Source organism: Ochotona curzoniae, unplaced genomic scaffold, assembly GCF_017591425.1.
Source record: "Ochotona curzoniae isolate NIBS_2020 unplaced genomic scaffold, NIBS_Ocur_1.0 scaffold_3835, whole genome shotgun sequence".
Classification (NCBI taxonomy): Eukaryota; Metazoa; Chordata; class Mammalia; order Lagomorpha; family Ochotonidae; genus Ochotona; species Ochotona curzoniae.
In genome coordinates this window covers 24,066,663-24,087,965 of record NW_024467114.1, presented here as the reverse complement: position 1 = coordinate 24,087,965, position 21,303 = coordinate 24,066,663, and the positions used below count along the sequence as shown (strand labels likewise).

The 21,303-nt window shown below is 52.1% G+C and overlaps 1 protein-coding gene across 1 annotated transcript in view; it reads right to left on the bottom strand.

Annotated features, from left to right (window-relative positions):
* Positions 1 to 7,417: 7,417 nt before the first annotated feature.
* The window catches only part of SCRN1 (secernin 1), a 39,203-nt gene continuing 25,317 nt past the window's right edge, over positions 7,418 to 21,303 (bottom strand). Inside the window, exons 4-7 of the mRNA XM_040964851.1 lie at positions 18,927 to 19,121; positions 16,915 to 17,080; positions 9,996 to 10,161; positions 7,418 to 8,023 (exon numbers count right to left, since the gene is read on the bottom strand). Of these exons, the coding sequence (XP_040820785.1) occupies positions 7,865 to 8,023; positions 9,996 to 10,161; positions 16,915 to 17,080; positions 18,927 to 19,121 (686 nt within the window). The 3' untranslated portion in view covers positions 7,418 to 7,864. The remainder of the gene's footprint in view (positions 8,024 to 9,995; positions 10,162 to 16,914; positions 17,081 to 18,926; positions 19,122 to 21,303) is intronic.

Sequence of the window (21,303 nt, the reverse complement as noted above, 5' to 3'; positions counted from 1 at the left end):
TTCGCTCCCCACCACCGACAGCGTGTACGCGTGACTACAGTGCTTGAGACTGGCCCCAACTAGCTTCGGAACTGACCCACCTCCACTGGCGGGTGGTCCCAGAGTCACAGCGTCTGCCACAGCCTGCGGTCAGCATGCTTTCATGGCCTCATTGCACCCCAACACCAAACCAAACAATGCCTTAGAAACGACGCACCCAGAGGAAGCAGTGGGACACCCCCTGCATCTCGCTTCTGTTTCACAAAACAGGGAAGTATTTTGCTGCCTAGTTGTAAATATATCCCAACGTCAAGGCGAGAGGGGCCTGGGCCCCTCCCATGTGGACCCCCAGAGCCCCTTTTGTCACTGAAAAACTCTACAGTAGCCAATGCTCTTACTGTTTACAGAATCCCTGCAGCTCACGTCTCTGTCACGTCCAAGTTCCCAGCCCCATCCTGGTAGCCAGGGTAGGGTCCGCTTGAGGAGGGTTTGGTGGTCCCATCCCTGTCTGCCAGTTACAAACAGATGCAGCTCGTTATTCTAGTAAACCACAAACTCTCCACTGCCCCAGCCTAAGTGCAGAACCACGAGAACACAGACCGAGAGGGGAGTGAGTGAGGCGTCTCCAGACTCAGCTGGCGAATGTATCTGGTACTGGGCCCACACGGTCACATGCACCCTAGGTCCCTCGCACCTCAAGGTCTCCATCTCCCTGCGGGAGACGCACCTGGGAGGGGATGGTCCAAGTTCAACTTACCCAGATGTGACCAAGTCAGGTGGGCTGGGCCCGCCCTCTCTCCCACTTACCTTGAGTCAGCAAGGGAATAGAATGTGGCTTTTGCTGTGGGGCCTGGAGGAGAGGCAGAGGCTGTCAGAGAAAGCCACACGAGGAGACACACTGATTCAGGTCAGACTAACCGTATCCTCTCCAGCTGCCGTCCAGCTTTGTCAACCAATCAGAGCGCTCAAGATCACCACGAAGCCATCCCCAGGCAGGTGCAGCCTCAAGCTGGACTGCTCGCCCCAATGAGGCATTTTTCACATTTGGGGTCCAAGGACCAAGGAGAGGCATAAGCAGAAACCAAAAAGGACAATGAGGGAGAAATCTCAGGAATCCGCCATCCTCAGACCCGTCCCCGAGGCCAGGGCCCTGGAGTGCCATCCGGTGTGGCCAGGGTTTACCCTTGACTGTGAGCTCAGCAGACCTCCGAGCCGCAGCGTCCCTGCCATCCCCACAGGGGTTTCGCTTGTGTTTTCTATTTATTGGTGTCTCCCTCTGCAGATCTGTTTCTTTATATACGTAATAAACTCTAGTAAATGGAAATGCTTTGGGTTGTTTCCTTGTTAAGGCCGATCGAGGGCCACCCAATGAGGATCTAGGAGTTCCTGAGAGGCACAGACCAAGCTGGACACATGCCCAGCTGTTGTGGCATAGTTGGCCTCTGGGTTGCAGCTGATGGACACATAGGGAGGGGAACGTCTCAGGGGGATTTGTTTTAAATGGTAAATATCACTGTATTTAACCAGTTTTAGGAATGTGTTTAGTTCTAAAAACTTGTGTTAAAATGGAGCAATTTCCAACTTGCAGTGGCTGAGCTTGCTGTGCCACCTTAGCCCCACAGGTGGCTAAGGACAGAAGAGGGGAATCCCAGGAGGCGAGAGGGAGGACAGGATTGGAAGGATTTACCTGGCAAACCGGGGACTATCTCCATTTGGCCTCTGTTTCTTCCTGTGTCAGGTGTAGACAGCTCTACGTCCCAGAACCTGTGCTGGTCAAGGGCCCGGGACTTGACATGGACGAGCCCCTAACTTAGTCACAGCACAGCAAGGTGACAGTTACCCTGTGCCCCCTGCCCACCTGTTTGCATGGCACACGCGCAGGCACAGACCAGCTCTGCTGGCTGCATCCCAGGCTCCCCACAGAGGTGCCGGCTGAGCTGCTCAGTGCACGAACTTCCTGGACTCCCCGGCTTGAGAACAAAGAAGCAGTGATTCACATTCACAGACGGTCCCAAAATCAATCTCATCAAGAGATGCCAAGGCCAGCCGGCTCCTAGAGGTTCCACATCAGAGTTAGCTCAGTCATGGTCCAAGCCCACCTGCCAAGCAGAGGGTGAAAGCCACCGACTGTGGAGGGTGGGGAAGGCACTTCAGGCTCCCCCCTGTGAAGAAGTGAGCTCCAGCAGAGCCAGGAGAGCAACCCAGTGCAAGGCCTGTGGACTCCGAAAGCAGGTGCAGGTTCTCTAACCATCACCCTGGGAGGTTTGAACACCCCTCACGGACCTGTCCTATCCACCCCCACAACCCAGAACTCCTAAGTAGAAATTCCAGCTCCCAGCACTTCCACATGGGACCCTGCATAGAAACAGGGTCACTGTGGGGGTGATGAAGTCATAGCAGGCACAGGGTGGGGCCTTCATCCAAGATGCCAGACATCCTTACCAAGAATCACAGCCATGCACACAGGGAGAAAGCAAAGGCAAGAAGAGACAAGGGTGATGTATCTATAGGCCAGGGGCTAAAGACTGCAACAGGAACTGAGAGAAATGGACCAGATTCCCACAGCCCTCCCAAGGCACCCTCCTGGCCAACACTTTGTCTTGGACTTACAAGGATGGTGAGGTGGAAAATGCCTCCTGGCGACACTGCCCCACGTGGGGTGCTGTTGTGTTAGGCAGCATCCTGGAGCTCCGCAGCAGTGTGCCACTCACGCCTGCAGAGCCGGCAATCGGATGTGGAGAATTAGCAGCTCGTGGTCCCGTCCTGACCTGCAGGTCACCTGCAGCAGGTGGAAAGATCTGCTTTGCACACACTAGGCCTGTCCGAGTGCAGGATCCGGAATTCCTGGCTCCTTCTACACAGGCATTCTCTCTCCAGCCGTGGGGCTGAGGATGCTTCAAAGCAGCCTGTGGCTGCCCCAGCCATTCTCAAGCTCTGGCCATCTGGTTCTAGCGTGTTCTTTACACTTGTGTAAGATGCGCCTGATGTGCAGTTTGCTGTCTCACCAGTGTCCGGTGGCGGTAAGCACGGTCCACTGGTGCCACAGTCCACCTCTGGAACGCACCTCACTTTGCAGAAATGCAAACGCTGGCCCATGAAGCAGGAATTGCCCCCTTCCCCTCCCCTGCACCCTGGCAAGCACTCCTCCACGGACCTCACTAGTGTCGGAATCCCTTAGATGCACACAATGACATCATCCACCTCCCTGTGACTGGTTTCCCTTGGCTCAGGGTCCTGGAGTTCACACCTGCTGCCCTGGCCCTCTTTAAGGCGGAGGAAGCTGGCTTCACATGGACACACTACATGCCGCTTATCTATCCCTGTCTGGCCACTATCTCAGCCGTCCCTGTTTCTGTCGTCATGAACAACGCTGCTGTGAATGTGGGCGTGCTGCAGACACCTTGTGGACACACCCAGAAGTGCGCTTGCTGGCTCTGACATTAATTCTTTGTTTCATTCTTTGAATGTGCTGCGCTGTGTCACATTCCCACCCACAGTGCACGAATGTTCCATTTTTCTCTGCATCCTTACCAACACCCAATTTCAGTTTTTTCTCTTTTCATACATTTGTTATTTGAAAGACAGAGTCATAGAGAGAGAGAGAAGATAGATCTTCTGCCTGCTGGTTCACTACAAAATGGCTGCCAACAGCCAGGGCTGAACCAATCTGTAGTCAGGAACCCCCGTGACGGTAGGGGGTCCAAGGACCTGTTCCATCCTGCACTGCTTTCCCAGGCCATGAGCAGGGAGCTGGATTGGAGGTGGAGCAGTCAGGACTCAAGCCAACACCCATATGGGATGCCGGCACTGGCATGCCATGGTGCTAGCCCCCATTTTCTGTTTTCACAGTTGTGCTCTATTGTATGGGTGATATTTTATTTCTAATGAGTAGATTCACCCGCACAATTGTACACAATGAGGACAGGCACTGAGCACAGTGGTTGACTTAACTGCATGGGATACCACATCCCGTATCAGAGTGACACATCTGCATTGTGGCTCTGCTTCCAATCCCATTTCCTGCTAATGCGCACGCTGGGAGGCAGCAGGAGGTGGTGGTACAAGGAGCATTCTGGCACACAGGGGAGACCTGGATGGAGTTTCAGACTCTTGGCTCCAGCTGAGCCCAGCCCTTGATTTTGCAGGCACCTGAGGAGCAAACCAAGAGAGGGAGCATCCTGATTTCTCTCTCCCTTAGTACATTTTTCAAAGGATAGAACACAACACCAGATATTCCTGAGCTGAGTTTCCTGCAGATACCTGATGGAAAACCACATTCCTTTCCCTGCATTTTCTCTGTGACTGGTGAGCTCACCTGTCCATGAGGCACAAGACAGAAGACTGGACCTTCGTTTCAGTACTTTTTATTGTAGGCATTTAGAGACAATTCCAGGGCAAGCACTGGCTAAAGACATTATCTGGTTTGTAGATATTTGTACAAAACGACTGTTAAGACTACAAGGTCAGCTCCCCCTGTAGGAGACAGAAAGATTTTCTATCATTATCCCCTGCTAATAGCGTTTTTCAAGTAACATGTTTATATTCTCACAACATGATTGCAAACATGGACATACTGGTTCCCACCAGCGATCTGCAGGTGACACTTTGGGATGGCCAGATTCGATCAGATGAAGGACACTGGGACACAACTGCAAGAGGGGAGCTGGGACTCTGCACAGTCTGGGATGAATCGGCACAGCCATGGCCACGGGGATGCACTGGGAAGTGCCAGAATGGGGCCACTCCACTGGCTGCCTGTCACATGCCCTCCCTGCCTCCCCCCTGCACTTCCCATATCATTCCTCAAGGGTCAGAGCATAGCAGCACTTCCCCAGCACTCACACCTGTCCCACCTGGCTTCTCTGCAGGCCAGCCCGAGGCTGTAACATAAGGACCCACGTGGAATGATGCCAAGAAGGAAGCAAACTAACTGACCTGGTAACTCGTTTTCTATACCCAATGATTCACCTGGGCAGAGAGGCTCCTGGCTGAGATGCCCTGGGCACACCCTGCCCTGATGGCGTATAGGATGGACTCCTGATGTTAACAACACAGGGGTTCAGCATGATGACAGGATAGGAAGTGCTCCATCACTTTGATGGCATTTTTATTCTAACTGGACTTTCAGGCCCTCTCAGACTGAGAGCCCGAGCTCTACTCTCCTGAGTGACTCTTCCCTGACGGGTGAGGGTAAGAGTGGGCCTCATCCCCTGGGCACAAAGGGTGGGCAATGACCTAACGCCTCCAGCATCCCCCATGACATGGGCTGCATGTTCTTCCTGCATGAAACAGCCTGACCAGATACAGACACGGCAACGTGGCAAGTTACTCACACCCTGCCCTTCCACCATCATTTCCCTACCCCTTCTCAAATATGCTTGTTGCTGGCTTTGCCTTCAGACACACAATCTCTGGCCCAGGAATTATCCACGCACTAAGCACTTTTCTCCATTTCCAAGCAAACACCTCACTATACCACTACTGAAAATCCAACAACTTGCCAACTGTTCACTTAGCAGACACTGACAGAGTACAATCATCACAGCAGATTCTTTGCTGGCCTCTCTCCATCGCCCACCTCAAAGCATGAAGAAGCCATCTGTCTGCCAACACTACTCTGGTTTTGACCATCAGTGGACCACCTTGTGGCCTGGTAGGGGCAACCAGGCCTGATTCATGTCTGCCCGGCTCTGCTGCGCCCTCCAGTGGTGAGACAGGGACATCACCGCCACATGCCTAAGCCAACAATCGCTTAGGGTTGGTTCTACCCAGACATGTTCAACCCCAGTCTGCAGACCCTGCACCCCTCAGGGAGGCAACAACTGCATTTACCGATTTACTGCCACATGACCAGGTAATGGCCCACAGGGTCACCTTGGGCCTCCGTAACTGAATCTCAGGCTAGACACTGAATGACAGTGATGACCCAGGCACATCAGGCCTCGGGACACGTTTTCATCCTGAGGACAGGTGAGACTACACCACATGCCTTTCTGCATGACCTTGGTCAGCTGGACTCCGGGGAGGACAGGACCCGCATCTCATCTCGCCTTGCCTCCCCGCGCACTTGGGGACAGCTACCAGCACATGTTCATGGCTCCTACAGTGAAAGCCCGGATCCAATCTGCATGAAGCTCTGAGCAACTTGATACTGCCGTGATGGACAGCCATGACCCGAGAGATGAAATGCCCACCCCTCGGCGGTGACCTTATGTGTAGAACTGGCAGCACTGTAACTCCCTTACCCCCACAGCATCCATTGGAAGCCCTGTCTCCCACACATGGCAAAGACTAGAGGGACTGGGTCCCTTGAACCCTCTCTTGGGGAGAAAAAAAATCAAAACAAACCTGTCCAATTGCTTGGACCAAACCTTCCTGCCACTTCAAGGAGGAACTCCAGGTGCCAACAGTGACCCCTGCTGGCCAGCAGAGCTCCCACAGGAGGCTATAAGCAAGACTCCAGACACTGTGGAGCATATGGAGCCCCCAAAAATCTACTGGACCCAAAAAGTGAGTGGGTGGAGGCGGCAAAGTCTGACACTCAGGGTGACAGCCTCAGGACAAGGGGCCTATGTCCCTCCTGCTGGGAGGGGTTTGTTCACTCTGGGTCACTTCTGAGACTGGGCACTCAACAATGTTTCCATCTTCCGAGCATGATGAAGCATGTTGGGCTCCCATGGCACTCTCTTACCAGCCACCCCTGCCCGGGCCACTTCTGGAGTGCAGGAGCATCGCGGTGGGGGGAGGCAAGCCCCAGCACCGCCATCCACCCACTTCACCTGCTCATCTGGAGGAAGCTACCAGAACATGAGGACTAAGGGGACTGAGTCAGGAACAGTTACTTCATACACACGTCAGTAGGATTTCCAGTAGGATGGCCTGTTGTCCTGCAGGGAAGCTCCTCTTCGTCCATCTATCACCCCCTCGCCCTCTGTCCCCTCAGGGCCAAGCCATCTGGTCTTCTCTGTATACATCCTGTGTTCCAGGATAAGTCAAATCCTTACTATGAACATGACATTGAACCAAAACCATTTTCTTCAAGCCACAGCACAGAGAGAAGGTAGGGACTGCTCGCATTCCAGCTAATCTACCTCCCGTCAAAGCAATCATCACTTTCTCCTCACCCTGCCCTTCTGAATGGCTCACAGCACTGTGGGGCTGTTAAGAGTCCAAGTGGAGATGCTGGGAGCCCGACCTGGAACTGGGTCTGCCGGGCTGCACCCACATGCCAGGTGCACTGCTGGGCAGAGACAGCCATGGAGCAGCTGAGGGAAGCCCCTGGCATGGTCATCTTTAAACCTAACTGCTGGCTGACCAGCTCCCACGCACAAAGAATGGAAGCCCAGCTCTTCAAGATCATGGGGACGAAGGGAGAGCTAGGACAGAGAGGAGCCCTCTGTAGCCTTGGGGACACAAGTGTTATAGCCATATACTCCAGGCAAGCGGAGCCATCGGGCCTCTCCCTTCTCCTTTGACTGCACCCTGGGTGCACAGAAAGCTACCTCTTGGGAACCTGCAAGAACCATGACCATGAGGGAGGCTCAGCATGGCTGCTGCACCTGCCAGCCCTAGCCCTGCCCGGGCATGACGGAACTCCGCTGCTCTTAGGAAAAGCAAATGGGTCCACTGTCACCAAAATAACAATGCTAGCAGCCAATGACTCACACAACCGAACGACAGGCAGACAGGACGCGTGGGACCTGGCAGAGGAAGGGGGACAACGGAAGGGCCGTGGCCGAACACGAGGGAACAGTTCCATCTGGCTTCGGCATGGGAGACCACAGCTCGACCTCCTCCGTCTCCTCCAGCAGCAGAGGGGGCGTGTGGCGCTGGTCACTTAGTACGGTGGGAAGTGTTGAGAGAGGAGGGGAGGGGCCCGCTACCTTCACTTGAAGAACTTGATCTCCGTGTCGACACAGTCGTAGAACAGGTCTCCCACCTCGGCAGGGTCCAGGGGGCTGGAGCTGTTCAGGAGCTCCTCCATGGCTTCCAGGCCTTGCTTCTCCAGCTCCAGCATGGTCTTCTGCAGCTGCTGCCCCTGCTCCTGCAGGAGACGGGAGAGGGACATGGCCACTTGACACGGAAGCAAGGCTGCCTGGGCCTGGCGTGTGGCAAGCCACGGCAGTAGGGGGTTAGGGGATCTTGCCTTGCCTCTTGCCCACCCCTCCCCCACGGATCCTGGTACATCCAAACCCTTGCGTCACATCCACACAGGAGTCCCTCTCACTCACCAGGCCACCTCTTCAGCCTGGCCTCCCTTCCTCCATGCCACAGCACCTGTTCTCCACTGCAGCGTGGCCCTGCCCTTCCTCGCTCCATGCATGGTCACCTCATTGCATACCTGCAGGCCTCCCTGGACCTCCAGGACCCTGCCTTTTCCTCCTGCTGGGTGTCTGTCTCTCCTTCTCGTGCTGTTTTTTCCTACCTGCCTGTACCCTACAATGACCACCATCTCCAGGGGAGCTAGAATTGGGCCTCTGTCTTCCAATGAGTGACTGGAACACAGGCAGCTCCCTCCACAGATGCTTGCTGGGTAAGTAAACAGCTGTCTTTCTCCAAGGCAGCACTGGCACATCTTTCCATCAGGAATCATGCAATTACAGGAGCCCACCAGGAAAACCCTCCTTTGCCCAGTGGGTCCCAGACCAGAGAGGCAGCTCCGTACCCATCTGCCCCTTCCCAATGCTGCCTTTACTCCAACAATCATGTCTGAACTCCAAAGCCCACGTGCCTCAGCCCCTTTGGGACACACAGCCCTTCCTCTGCATGCTTGCTAGCAAACACCCACAATGTCCACCAGCAGCAAGTCCCGTGTTTGGTCCACACAGGGACAGCTGCCTTCTCCCACCCATCCCCGACCATCAGCCCTGGCAGGAGCTAACCGCCGCCCCCGGGGAAAGGCTGGCATTCTACACAGTGATGCCTTGTGGCTCTAGCTGAATGCACTGCTAACCTTTTCCTGCCGAGCCTTCTGACTCCCCTGCCCCATGCCAAGCAGGAAATCATATGCTTGCCCTAATTCCTGCAAACGGTAGGAGACAATTTCCCCAATCAATGTGCCTTTTCTCCAGGACAGACTGGGTCTGTTAGAAGCCATGACATACAGGCTTGGAGCGGTGACAAATGGCTTACAGACTCATTCTTTCCTTCTTCCTGCAGCAACATATCAACTGGGACCACCCCTAGCAGCTCAGGGCTGCTAGCCACTGTGGCCATTATGGCATTTTGAAAAATGTACCTTTGGCCGTTTGAGGGTATGGCTCACTGATACTAAATACCTTCACTACTGCCAGGCAGCTCTCACCACCTCCTATCTCCAGAACTTTCCTGAAGAATCACTCTTTGGGAACAACACTCGATACCATTTTTAAATGTGGGAGCTGGCATCAGGGCACAGAGGGTAAAACCACCACGTGTGACACCAGCATCCTGCCTCAGAGTCTGATTCGAGTCCCAGCTGCTCTTCTTCCAATTCAGCTCCTTAGACATGTACTGGGGGAAAGCAGCAGAAGATGGCCCGAGAGCCTGGGCCCGTCACTGTGGAAGACCCGGATGGAGCTCCAGGCTCCAGCCTGCAACCTGGCCCATCCCCAACCACTACCGGCACATGGAGAGTGAACCAGGGATGAAAGATATCTATTCCCTACCTCCCTGTGGCTCTCCTTCTCTCTCAGCCTTTCCAATGAAGAAAATACATCTTTTTAAAAACACAGCGTTATCAAGTGCCAGTTAGCCCCTCCTGAAGTTTACAGGGCATCTGAGCATGGCAGCAGCCACCCCTACTACCACTGCAGGCTCTCTCATTCCTGCGTAACCGTCCAGGAAGGCGAGGCTGTCTCCTGCCCACAGCTCCTGGCTCAGCTCAGGCACTGGCCCCTTCTCATGTGGGTCTGGAAATCAGCGGCAGCATGCTCGATGGAGCCTGTCACACCGGGGAGAAGGCGCACAGGCTGCAGCCAGCTGGGCCTGGATGTGGCCTTGCCCACCTGTGTAGCCCGGCCTGGCCCCGAGCTCACCTGGCCACTCTCGAGGACAGCGCGTGCCCACTCGTGGGCCTTGTACAGCTCATGCCGGTGGTCTCGTGGCTCCTTTTGGGCAGGGTCTTCATCCCCGACACAGGGAGACTGCGCTTTGGGGACAGGCTTCACATCATCCACGAAGATGAAAGGCTTGAATATGGACCTGCAGGGAGGGCGAGCAGAGGCACGTCAGGCCTGGAGAGCAAACACTGCCTGGGCACAGCATGTGAGCCCGCTGCCTGTGGCGCTGAGTCCCATGTCGGTGCTGGTTTGAGTCCCAGTTGCTCTGCTTCTAGTCTGGCTCTGCACCAATGCACCCGAGAAGGCACAACACAGCCCAAGTGCCTGGGCCCTTGTGCCCATGTGGGAGGCCTGGAAGAATGTACAGGCTCCTGCCTTTGGCCTGGCACAGCCCTGGCCGTTGTGGTCATTTGAAATGAATCAGGGTATGCAAGAGCCATCTAGCCTCTCTGTCACTTCACTTTTGAAGTTAACTTTGAAAACCAAAAGCTATGGGGCTAGCACAGTGGCATAGCAAGCTAATCCGCTGACTGCAGTGCTGATGTCCCATATGGATGCTGGTTTTGTCCTGGCTGCTCCACTTCCCATCCAGCAACCTGCTTGTGGCCGGGGAAAGGATGACCCAAAGCCTTGGATCCTGCAACTACACAGGAGTCCTGCAAGAAACTCCGGCTCCTTGGATCCTGCAACTAGACAGGAGTCCTGCAAGAAACTCCGGCTCCTCGTTTCAAAGTGGCTCTTCTGCAATCATTGGGGCCTTTAGGGGAGTCAACCTGGGGAAGGAAAACCCATCTCTCTCTCTCTCTCTTTCTCTCTCTCTCATATATATGTATGTGTGTGTATATATGTATATATGTATGTATATATGTGTGTATATATGTATACATGATTTTTAAATAATGAACAAATCTTGTAAAAACATTTTCTAAACTAAATAGCAGTGGGTGGCAGGTGGATGCGCGCCAGGAGAGTTTTAGCAGCTGTTTTAGCAAAAGCAGCAGCCATTTATAAGCTGCAATATTCTTCCACTAGTAGCACAAAGACATCAAAACTGACTCTGCTTATAGTGAGAGGGTCCCCTGAGCTGAGGCAGGAAGGCAAACAGGCAGGGTCCCAGAACATGGTGCATGGGCCACCCACATGCATCCCAAGAGCTTAGCCCTCTCCTTGGCTGCACAGAGGATCGCACCTGCACAGGCCACACCTCTTCTACTCCAGGTCTTAGAGCCACGACTGCTCCACTGCAGAGAAGGGGAGGCTGCAGCCTCCAGGCCCTAGAGGAGGGCCATTTTTTTTTTTTTTTTTTTTTTTTTTAGAATTCTGTTTATTGGCTTGTTATAACAGCTATTCCTTCCAACACCATATCTCATTTTTTCTTTTCCACTTTTATCCTCTTGTTTTACATTTACTTCATTACTGTAAATTCCACAATGCATTATTATGTTTTATTTGGAAGAGTCAACCATCTTTTAAACAGTTTATAAGGAGAAAAATGTGTCATTTGTATTTATCCTCATGTGCCGCTTTTGATTCTCTCAATTCTTTTGTTTAGATCGATGTTTCCATCTGGTCCTTATTTTGTAGACTGCAAAACGTGAACATTTCATATGATGTGAGTGGAACCAATTTCATGAGCATAAGAGTTGTGACGTCCTACCCTCAAAAGGCTCTGTAGGGTTTTTGTGTTCTATGTGGTTATCTTGAAAATTCCTGAGGATTTTATTTTCACATTTGTTTTATAAATGAGATCTGAGGGACAGTGGCATGTGCACCAGCGGCCTGTAGCCTCAGTTCATGTGTCAGCTAGCCTCCTGCCTGCCTCCCAACGAGGCGTTCTTGGCTCTTCTGAGCTCAGCTCCCCAGCACAGCTGGCCCCTTGGTCCTCCAGGCCCTAGAGGAGATACCCTCCCTGGGAGAAGAGCTTCCCCCAGGCCACACTGCCCCTCCACACAATCCCCCCCAACACACACACACACTCCTCGCTGAAACCCAAGTGGGAGTTGACATTCGCATGGGGACCCAGGCCGCACTCCAATGACAGGAAGCACAGCACCAGCTCCCGAGCTCTGACCTGGAGCTCTCTGCAGAGCTTCAGCCTCGGGCGACAGCAGAGCCACAGCCAAGAAACATGCCCCTCTCCAGCACTGCTTGTGACTGATGTGCCAAGCCAGCGTAAAAAAATAAATCTGTCCCTGGGGTCAGCAGTGCGGTGTAGCAAGTGAAGCCACTGCCTGAGATGCATGCAGAGGGGCACCAGCCTGAGTGCTGGCTGCTGCACTTCCAATTCAGCTCCCTGATAATGACCTAGGGAAGCAGCAAAAGATGGCTGGCATGATTAAGTCCCCAGCTTTGGCTTGGCCCAGCCCTGGAGTGAAAACCCTTGCTCAGCCAACGACATCCAACAGTGCCTGATCCGAGAGTCTGGGAAACCAGTGTTTCTGGAAACGCAGGTGTCCCTCTGAGTGGTTCCTCCCAGTTGCCCACGACTGGTTTTAATCACAAGGCCAAGGACACACGTGGCCAACAGCAGCAGCAGCAGCAGCAATCTGCAAAGGCAACTTTGACTTCAGAGAGATGGAATGGTGAGCTGGATCCAGTTGTTCTGGTGGGGAGGGGAAGGGGGAGTCAAACGTGTGGGCTGGACAGAGCAGGGCACTGTGGCTGGGAGGACCAGGAAGGAAACTACAGCAGGGTGCTGTTCTTCCCAGGCCCTGCCCTCCGTCTGCTGGCCCACACCCTACAAAGAAGGATGCTCAAGACGCATCACGTTTTCTTCAATGAAAACAAAAATAAGATATTACCTGCTGCTCACTTGAGAATTATACAGAAATGACAAAATCCTGGCCAATCCAAGAGGGGCTCTCAAGGGCAATGCCCACTGGGCGTGAGACAAACATGGACACACTCACCCTGCCCATGTCCCTTGCATCTCCCAGCTCCCTGCCACCAACTCCCTGGATTCATTCCCTCTCCCCCTTTTGTTGTGACTTTGCAGTGTCTTACAAGTCTGCGTACATTCCTGGATGTGGGGGGGCTGCCAGGGGTGTGCCAGTCTGACAGCCACACCTCTGAGAGTACACCCAGACTTAGGCTGTGCGTGCCCATCTCTGCTCTACACAGGGCGTATTTCTAACCCCAGACAACAGGGCTGGGCAGAGGCGCAGGCGAGCACACTGCCTGGCTGCAGCACGCCAGCACGGAATGCTGCAGCACCTTCAGCTACTAAGGGACCTCTTTGTTCTTCACAGCCGGGAACCTGTAGCCAGTCCTGGCTTCCTACAGGTGTGGTTCCCAAGCTTAAAGCCAGGACGCCCGTCTGTGTCACCTGCTAGCACTCATTCCCCCAGCAAGATGAACTGAGGCATTCTGCATTCCCCACTATCATTCCAACTCCCAGCCTTACACGGTAACTGGCACACAGGAGGGAGGGAGGGAGGGAGAGCAGGTTAGTTCACAGTAAAGATCTAACCCTGAATGCAGTCGGCAAAGGCCAGAGCAGGGTCCGAGCAGACAGCACAGCAGTAAGATGGCATCCCTCAATTCTAAGGTCACAGAGAGGCGTTAGCGAGTCCTACGTACCTGCCTTTTGCTCATCGTTTCCAAGTCTGCTGCTCTGACACCATATTCGGGAAATGTCTTTCTAATCATTTAAACCCTGGCAACAGCCAGCTCAAATCTCCGTAACTCTACTACAAACAAGCTTCGGAATAGCTAACTTTGTTTCCTGCTGGCAAAATACAAAATGCTGAACATGCCCAATTACAGGGCCACAAGGAAATGTTGAAGAGGGAAGAAAAAGTAACCCGTAACTGGAACTGTCAGGAGAGGAGGCAAACCTCCCTCAACCAGGGAAGATAAAGATGGATGTCCACTGCGAGGACCTCAGCCTTCAGCGAGGGCTTTTCAATCAGTTGAACAAGGAATGGCTTTCATTCAAAATGACTTGACATGTCCCTTCTTGCATATCAGCAGGCTCCTTCCTAGCTTCTTTCTATCTACATGAGGCCATAGCCTTCAGCCTAGAACACAGAATTCCTTTCCATTACCCCCACAGCATCCATTGGAAGCCCTGTCTCCCACACATGGCAAAGACTAGAGGGACTGGGTCCCTTGAACCCTCTCTTGGGGAGAAAACAAACCTGTCCAATTGCTTGGACCAAACCTTCCTGCCACTTCAAAGAGGAACTCCAGGTGCCAACAGTGACCCCTGCTGGCCAGCAGAGCTCTCACAGGAGGCTATAACTAAGGTTCCAGACACTGTGGAGGGGATGGAGCCCCCAAAAATCTACTGGACCCAAAAAGTGAGTGGATGGCGGGGCCGTGGAACCCAGGGCTCTGAACTGGGAGACAGTATCAAGAGGAAACAGCTAGGACTTGAGAGTGGAGCATCCAGGAGGTGACTGGCACTGCCCAGCGGCAAGAGGAAGCACCTAGGAGGTGGCTGGCACTGCCCAGCGGTAAGAGGAAGCAGCTGGAACATGGGAGAGAGGCATCCAGGAGCAGCAGAGGCACACAGGCAGTACATGCACCCTGTGAGGGTAGCTGGGCTGGGAAGTAAAAGGGTTTGGGGTGGAGGAGAACTGGAATCTGAGAAACTAACCTTCCCAATGCACCACTGTGTGCCGGGCTGTTGTGTGCCCCTGGGCCCTTGCACGATGCCTGCTTTTTGTATCTGGTAAATACCAAACTATTCCCAAGATGCCCAAGGTCCTTCCACAGTTCCCACCACTGTGGAGTGGTCCCCTTCCTTCTCATGTGCACTGCTGGCCTCTTTTCTTTTAAAAAAAATTTTTTTTATTGGAAAGTCAGATTTATAGAGAGGAGAGTCAGAGAGAAAGATCTACCTGTTGGTTTACCTCCCCACCCCCCCCACCCCCAAACAGCTGCAATGGCTGGAGCTGAGGCAATCCGAAGCCAGGAGGTTCCTCTGGATCTCCCTCACAGGTGCAGGATTCCAAAGCTTTGGATCATCCTCTGCTGCTTTCCCAGGCCACAAGCACGATTCCGGATGGGAAGCGCAGCAGCCAGGACACAAACTGGTACCCATATGGGATCCTGGTGCTTGCAAAGGTGGGATTAGCCAATTGAGTCGGCATGCTTGGCCCACCTCTTTTTTTATATATACATCATCTCTGGTATGCAGTGAGCACACAGTACATGGGGCACACACACCCTGTGGCATAGTGGGCACAGGGTGTCACAGTCGCACATGGGTGTCAGCTCCAGTCCCGGCTGCTCCACTGCTAACCCAGCTCTCTGCTAATGTGCCTGGGAACAATAGAGGATGGTACAAACACGTGGGCCCCTGCACCTGTGTGGGAGACCCACAAGCTCCTGTATTCAGATACTCAGCCATTTGGGAAGTGAACAAGCAGATGGAAGTCCCCCAACAACATCATCTTCTCCCTCTTTAAAACTCTTTCAAATAAATACATTTTTTTAAGTACACAGTGTGTGTTTAATAAATGTTTGTTCAGTGACTAGATGACTGAGTGAAACACTACTACTGAGTTCAACAGTCAAATGTTGTTAGAGCAGCCCAGGGGTCAGGTCAAGTTCCAGGCTTTTCTTGAGTCATCTAAGAAACAGTGCCCAGCCAGATGTGATCACTGGCTCACACTCCCGAACAAGAGGAGCCACCTCTTGGCTGCGGTCTGTGGACAGAGCGTTTTTAGCCACAGAAGAAATGGAACGAGACAGCATGGACTGCCTGGCAGCCGAGCCAAAGGCATCACCACACAGTGATGGTAGCTTTCAGTTGCTGGGACACTGGAGCAGCACCAGGGAACCTCTTGGCATGGGCAATCTTCTAGAGTTTTCGAGGCTGAGAATCAGAATCCGCTGACAGATGCCAAGGTCCACTGCAAAGAGTATGACATGACTCATGCAGCCAAGCATCCCTAGTTCTCAGTAAATCAGGAAACCACGGGTGGGTGGCTCACTCTAAGCCACTGATGTGTAACGTGTGGAACACGTGATGTGATTCTGCCTAGTACCCCAGAGATGGGCACCCTAAGGTCAGGTGCACCTGCGACGTGCTTTCCTTGGGCTATCTCGTTTAATCAATCCTTCCCCCTCTCCCAGGCATCTAAAGGTAGGAGATGGTATCACCCCACTGCAGCAACAGACACCAAGTGGAGAGAGCTTAAATGACTCATCTGGGCAGCTGGCTGACCAAGGCAGGATTCACATCCTTGCAGTTCACTCCAGCAGCTCTGCTCTTACCCAGACTCTACACTGTGCCTCTGTCAAAGGCTGTGCTCAGAGAACAGCCCTACACACAAAGTCTCAAGTAGACAGTGCCACTTGCAGCGACTTCAACCTGCACTACCTCTGGACCATCTCTGCTCAAATCCGGGGGAAATATGACCAATGCTGGTACTCCTGGATCTCTCTGCTTCACTGTATTTTCTTCCTCTTTGTGACCCTCACCTAAGAGCACAAGAGTTAACTCATGATACATAATAAACATCCAATGCATCTGAAGCAACAACTGGACTCAGTGATTGTGACAAAAGCCAGAGTTTGCCTTGATCCAGAAGTGGGGAGCATTCAGGCTGCAGGCAAGGCCTGTGTAACCACCAGGTCTGGCTGTGTCGAGGCACCAGCAGGTGGGACTCCAACAAATCTTTAGTAGGCTCATTTTAAGCTGACAACTACATGTGGTCTGAAAACTATATTTTAACTATCCCAAGGGCCCCAGGCAGGAACGAAGGTTCCCTGCGCTTGGTATCTGTCAAGTGTTCTGTGCTACACCTCCTGAGTTGAGGCCAATAGAAAAACATGACCTCGCTCTCCAAAGCAAGGACTGGCCAAGCCCTGAAAACATTCTGCCTACAGCAGCTGTCAGGGGGTATGCACGCCCTCTGCCCACATGGCTGTGTGCCAGGCAAACCTGGAGGGGTCTGGGGTCCCCGTGAAGTAGTGAATGCATGGCAGGCTTCTATCTTGAGGCAGGACAGACACCATGCTGGCTGTGGTGAGGAAGGACTCCGAGTCTACGCAGACCCCACTGGCTTTGTCCCGTAAGACGTTGATCATTGTCTGGACAGTGATGCTTTCTGTGAAAGACAAGAGACAAAGATAGTGAGATACAATGGTAGCAAGCTGCTCAGCAAATCCATACACACTCCTAACAAAGTGTATGGCATGACAGTGGGGAACCTAACTACCAGGTTACAGAATGTACCTCCCAGCTTCTCCTGTTGTAAGTTGGTCATGTGACAAATGCTGGCCAATGGGAGGTGACCAGACATGGGCAATGCAATGTCCTGGTGATGCCCTACAGAGGAATGCTGGCCTTTTGCGCTGCCCTTCTCCCTTCCTGCTTGCTAGCTGGGGGCAGTCCTCCAGAGATGAAATTTCCATGCTGAAGCACCTAGATCAGTCATATACAATACACGTGTAATACAACCTGTATTGTAGCTCCATCTCAGCAAGTGTCCTAACTCATCAGATATCAATAAGAAAGCTCATGCAGTCTGTGCACGGGCCCCAGGCTGGCTGTCACTCCCTCGCTCACAGGTTGTCACTGGTTAGGCTCAACACTACATTTGAAGAACAGCCTCTTTGCAGAAGGACAGTTAGACTACCCAGGGCTGGTAGGATGACTGGCTCTAGATCCACAGAAACAAAAAGCAAAGCCCTGGCTCCACCAGGATCCCATTCTACACACACACACACAGCCCTGGTTATAATTCCTCAAGTCACTGTGTCAACCCATGTTCAAAGACGGAATCCCAGCATCACATGAGGCTGAGGACAACATATCATACCCACAAATGTGAACCATCAGTCCTTGATTCTTCAGCTATCCTATGTCCCCATCGTCTCATAGAGCGGTTACTAACAAATCAGAATCCAACAGACTGGAAATGTCTCCTAAATGTCTCTGAATCTCTCTTCTTCTTGTCTCTTCGCTATCAGAGACTAGGTCATCTTCATCTGTAGTTTCCCACAGCCTGGGCTTAACATAAGGCATTCTCCCAGTATTTTTAACACATGCCTCCATCCTCTATTTCCTATGAACTAGTAACCGAATCTGACAATTTCATCAAGTTTGGCAAATCTACGACTGAAATTCTGCAGCAAAAGGCCTAAGGCATTCTACACAAAGGGTCAGGAAATTGCTTCTTAAACTAAAGAGTCAATACTTTAGGCTTGTGGACCCTACTCTCCATCCATCGTGAGTCCTGCTGTGCCAACTGCCCACCTCTGCCATCACAGCACAAGAGCAGCCATACGCTGCATAAAGAAGTGAAGGTGGCTGTGTTGCAGCAAAGTTTTACACAGCTGTTCATGGATCACAGTTTGCTGATCTCTGTTTTAAATGGCCCAAACCTGTCTTCACATAACACACTGAAAAACTAGAAAACGGGACCCTGCATGCTTCTGGGAAGGGTTTGCACTCCTTCCTTGTGTCTAGTCATCTGGTCACCACACTGACCTAAATACGCATTCTGACTGAGCTAGTAACTGGATGACAGGTGGAGAGCTTGTAAAGAGAGTTCAGCTATTCAAATCAACCAACATCCATGGAACAAAGTTCAGCACAGCCATCACAAGGAAATCCAAGGATAAGCCCAAGACAAGGGGACTGTTCCCAGGCCTCACAGGCCACGGGGAAAGAACGGGCACGCCATTCATCAACACTTGGGAATACAGAGGCTGTAGAAAGTATAACACAAGATGACAGGACGATGTCCCTGTTCGAAGGAAAAGTCACATCTACTGGGGCAGGAAATTGCCATGGATAAGCAAACACAGGTAGTAAGAATCAGCCTAAGTGTCTGCCTGCACATTAAGGCCTCTGGTAGAAAGTGGTACCGACACACCAGGCCTCCTCTCTCCTCTGTTGCTAAGCCACCTCCATGCAGACCAGTTCCCCAAGACACCTACAGGACTCACCTTCTTGCTTCTCAAGGCTATCTCTGCCTGCACAGCAGTCCAGGTGGTCATCAGCTGGGGAGAAAACTTGGGAGAAATTGAACTCGTCCTCTCCTGTCCACCAGCCTTGACTCTGGGCATAACTCCGGAGCTCTGGGTGCTCCTCATCCACCTTGGTGGTGAGCGAAAGCTGATTGGAAATGCACTTCACTCCCTCTGTAGACAACACAAAGCTCTGTTAGCAGAAAATATACTGTTCTTCACCAAAAAACAACAATGTGCAGGGAGTCCATCCCTAGAACTCAAACTTAAACTACATGGAATAATTGATTTGATTTTTGAAGCAACATGATCTTTGGTTCTTTTTGCCAGGAGATATCCTAAGGTATCTGGCCTGGGGTGGGCACTGTGGTGCAGTGGGTTAAGTCACTGTGTGGGAGCCTGCATCCTTATGTGAGTATGTGGGATCCAGTCCTACCTCCACTTCCAGTCCAGCTCCTGCTGGTGTATCTGGGGGCAGCAGAGGATGTCCCAAGCATGTGGGTTCCTGCTCCCCACAGACTCAGAGAGCATTCTGGGTTCCTCCAGCCTGTCTCAACTCCAGCCATCATGGACAATTAGGCAGCGAACCAACCAGTGGATTAGATTCTATCACTCCACCTCTCCACTTTTCAAATCTGTAATTCTAAAAAAATGATCTATCTCAACTAGAAATTATCACATTTGAAATTTTTATGTATTAGTATTTGAGTGAGAGACAGAGAAAGAGAGAGAGACAGAGAGAATGTGCTGTGCTGGCATATTGCATAAATGCCGGGGCTGGTCCAGGGAAGTCAGGAGCCCCCAACTCAATCAGGACAAGGACTTGAGCCATCCCCCTGCTGTGTTAATGCATCCAGGGTTCATTAGCAAAAAGCTGGAGCTAGAGCTGGGGACTTGAACCCAGGCACTCTGGATATATGGGACACAGACTCCAAGAAGTATCCTAAGCACCACACCAAACCATCACATCTTAAATGAACAGTATTCACTTTACTAATCTTAAATCTGCCAGGAAAATATAATGATACCCATCCTGCTGGTTAAATAAGCCCCAAGCAGTCATTACAAGAAATGCGAAAGGAGTCCTGTGTTAGCAGGAGCTCCCCTACAGCAGGGCTCCAATGGTCTGTAGAGATTACTCCCACTGCAGCCCAACCTCTTGACTAGCTGGAAAATCACTTCACACCAACATTCCCTGCCCAAGTTCACACAATACTACAACACCTGGATACTACACTTCATTCTTTTCTTTTTCCAACTCTTAGGAAAACATGGTATCAATGACAGTGAGCTATCGAACACACGGCAATGTTCTGGGGAATACAGAGGTATCTGGTGCAGGTGTGTGTGTATATAAGAGAGGTGATCAACCCCCAGGATTCTTCTTTCTCCTACAAACAAGTTCCTCTACATAAACCAGGCATCAGGCATGTTGCCTCCAGAGCCTGCCCCACTTCGATGCTGAAGGATCCAGGAATTTGCTAACAGCTGGCAGCCTCACCGGGTCTTCTGCAAAGTCAGTGCTGCAAATAACACGGAGGGACCTGGCTGACAGGTGCTTTCCTGGGATGCAAACACTAGGAAGTTACCAGGGCTCAAAAAGGCCATTCAGGTTCACTCCTTTCAGTTGCCACCTGGGATTTCCAGATTCTTGAAAGATGGAGAGAAAGAGGAAACCTAAACCGCAAGTGGGCACTGAGGCGCTGCTGCTTGGAAAGTGACTCCTAGAGGCAGGGTCGGTGCTGGACCCGGGACCCCACCAGGAGCTGCTTCTTGGAGTCTGTCTTTCAGGACATGCATTCCTGGGTAACTGGCATCGGTCCTTTGGGATCATCTTTTCAGAGCGTCACCTCACAAGCAAAACTACCAGGACCAGCATGATGTCTCAACTGGTTAATCCTTCACTTATAAGTGCTGGTTTGTGTCTGGGCTGCTCCACTTCCCATCCAGCTCCCTACTTATGGCCTGGGAAAGTTGCAGAGCATGGCTCAAGTCCCTGGGACCTTTCATCCACATGGAAGACCTGGAGGAAGCTCCTGACTTTGGACAGGTTCAGCTCCAGCTGCTCCAGTCATTTGGGGAGTGAATCAGCAGATAAAAGATTGTTTTGCCTCTCTCTGTGTATCTACCTTTCCAATAAAAATAAATCATAGACAAAACTACCAACATCTACCAAATAAGAGAGTTTTGCCTAAACAAGTGATTCTGATGTCATTTGTACTCAGCAGTTAAGAAAACCATAGCCTCCTATGAACACCACCACAGATGCTGTTTGCCGGGCTGAGGCTGGTTTATCACCCACATTTGCCTTCAAGTGTGCCAGACAGGGAGGACCAACGGCATTCAGTCCTCCTGC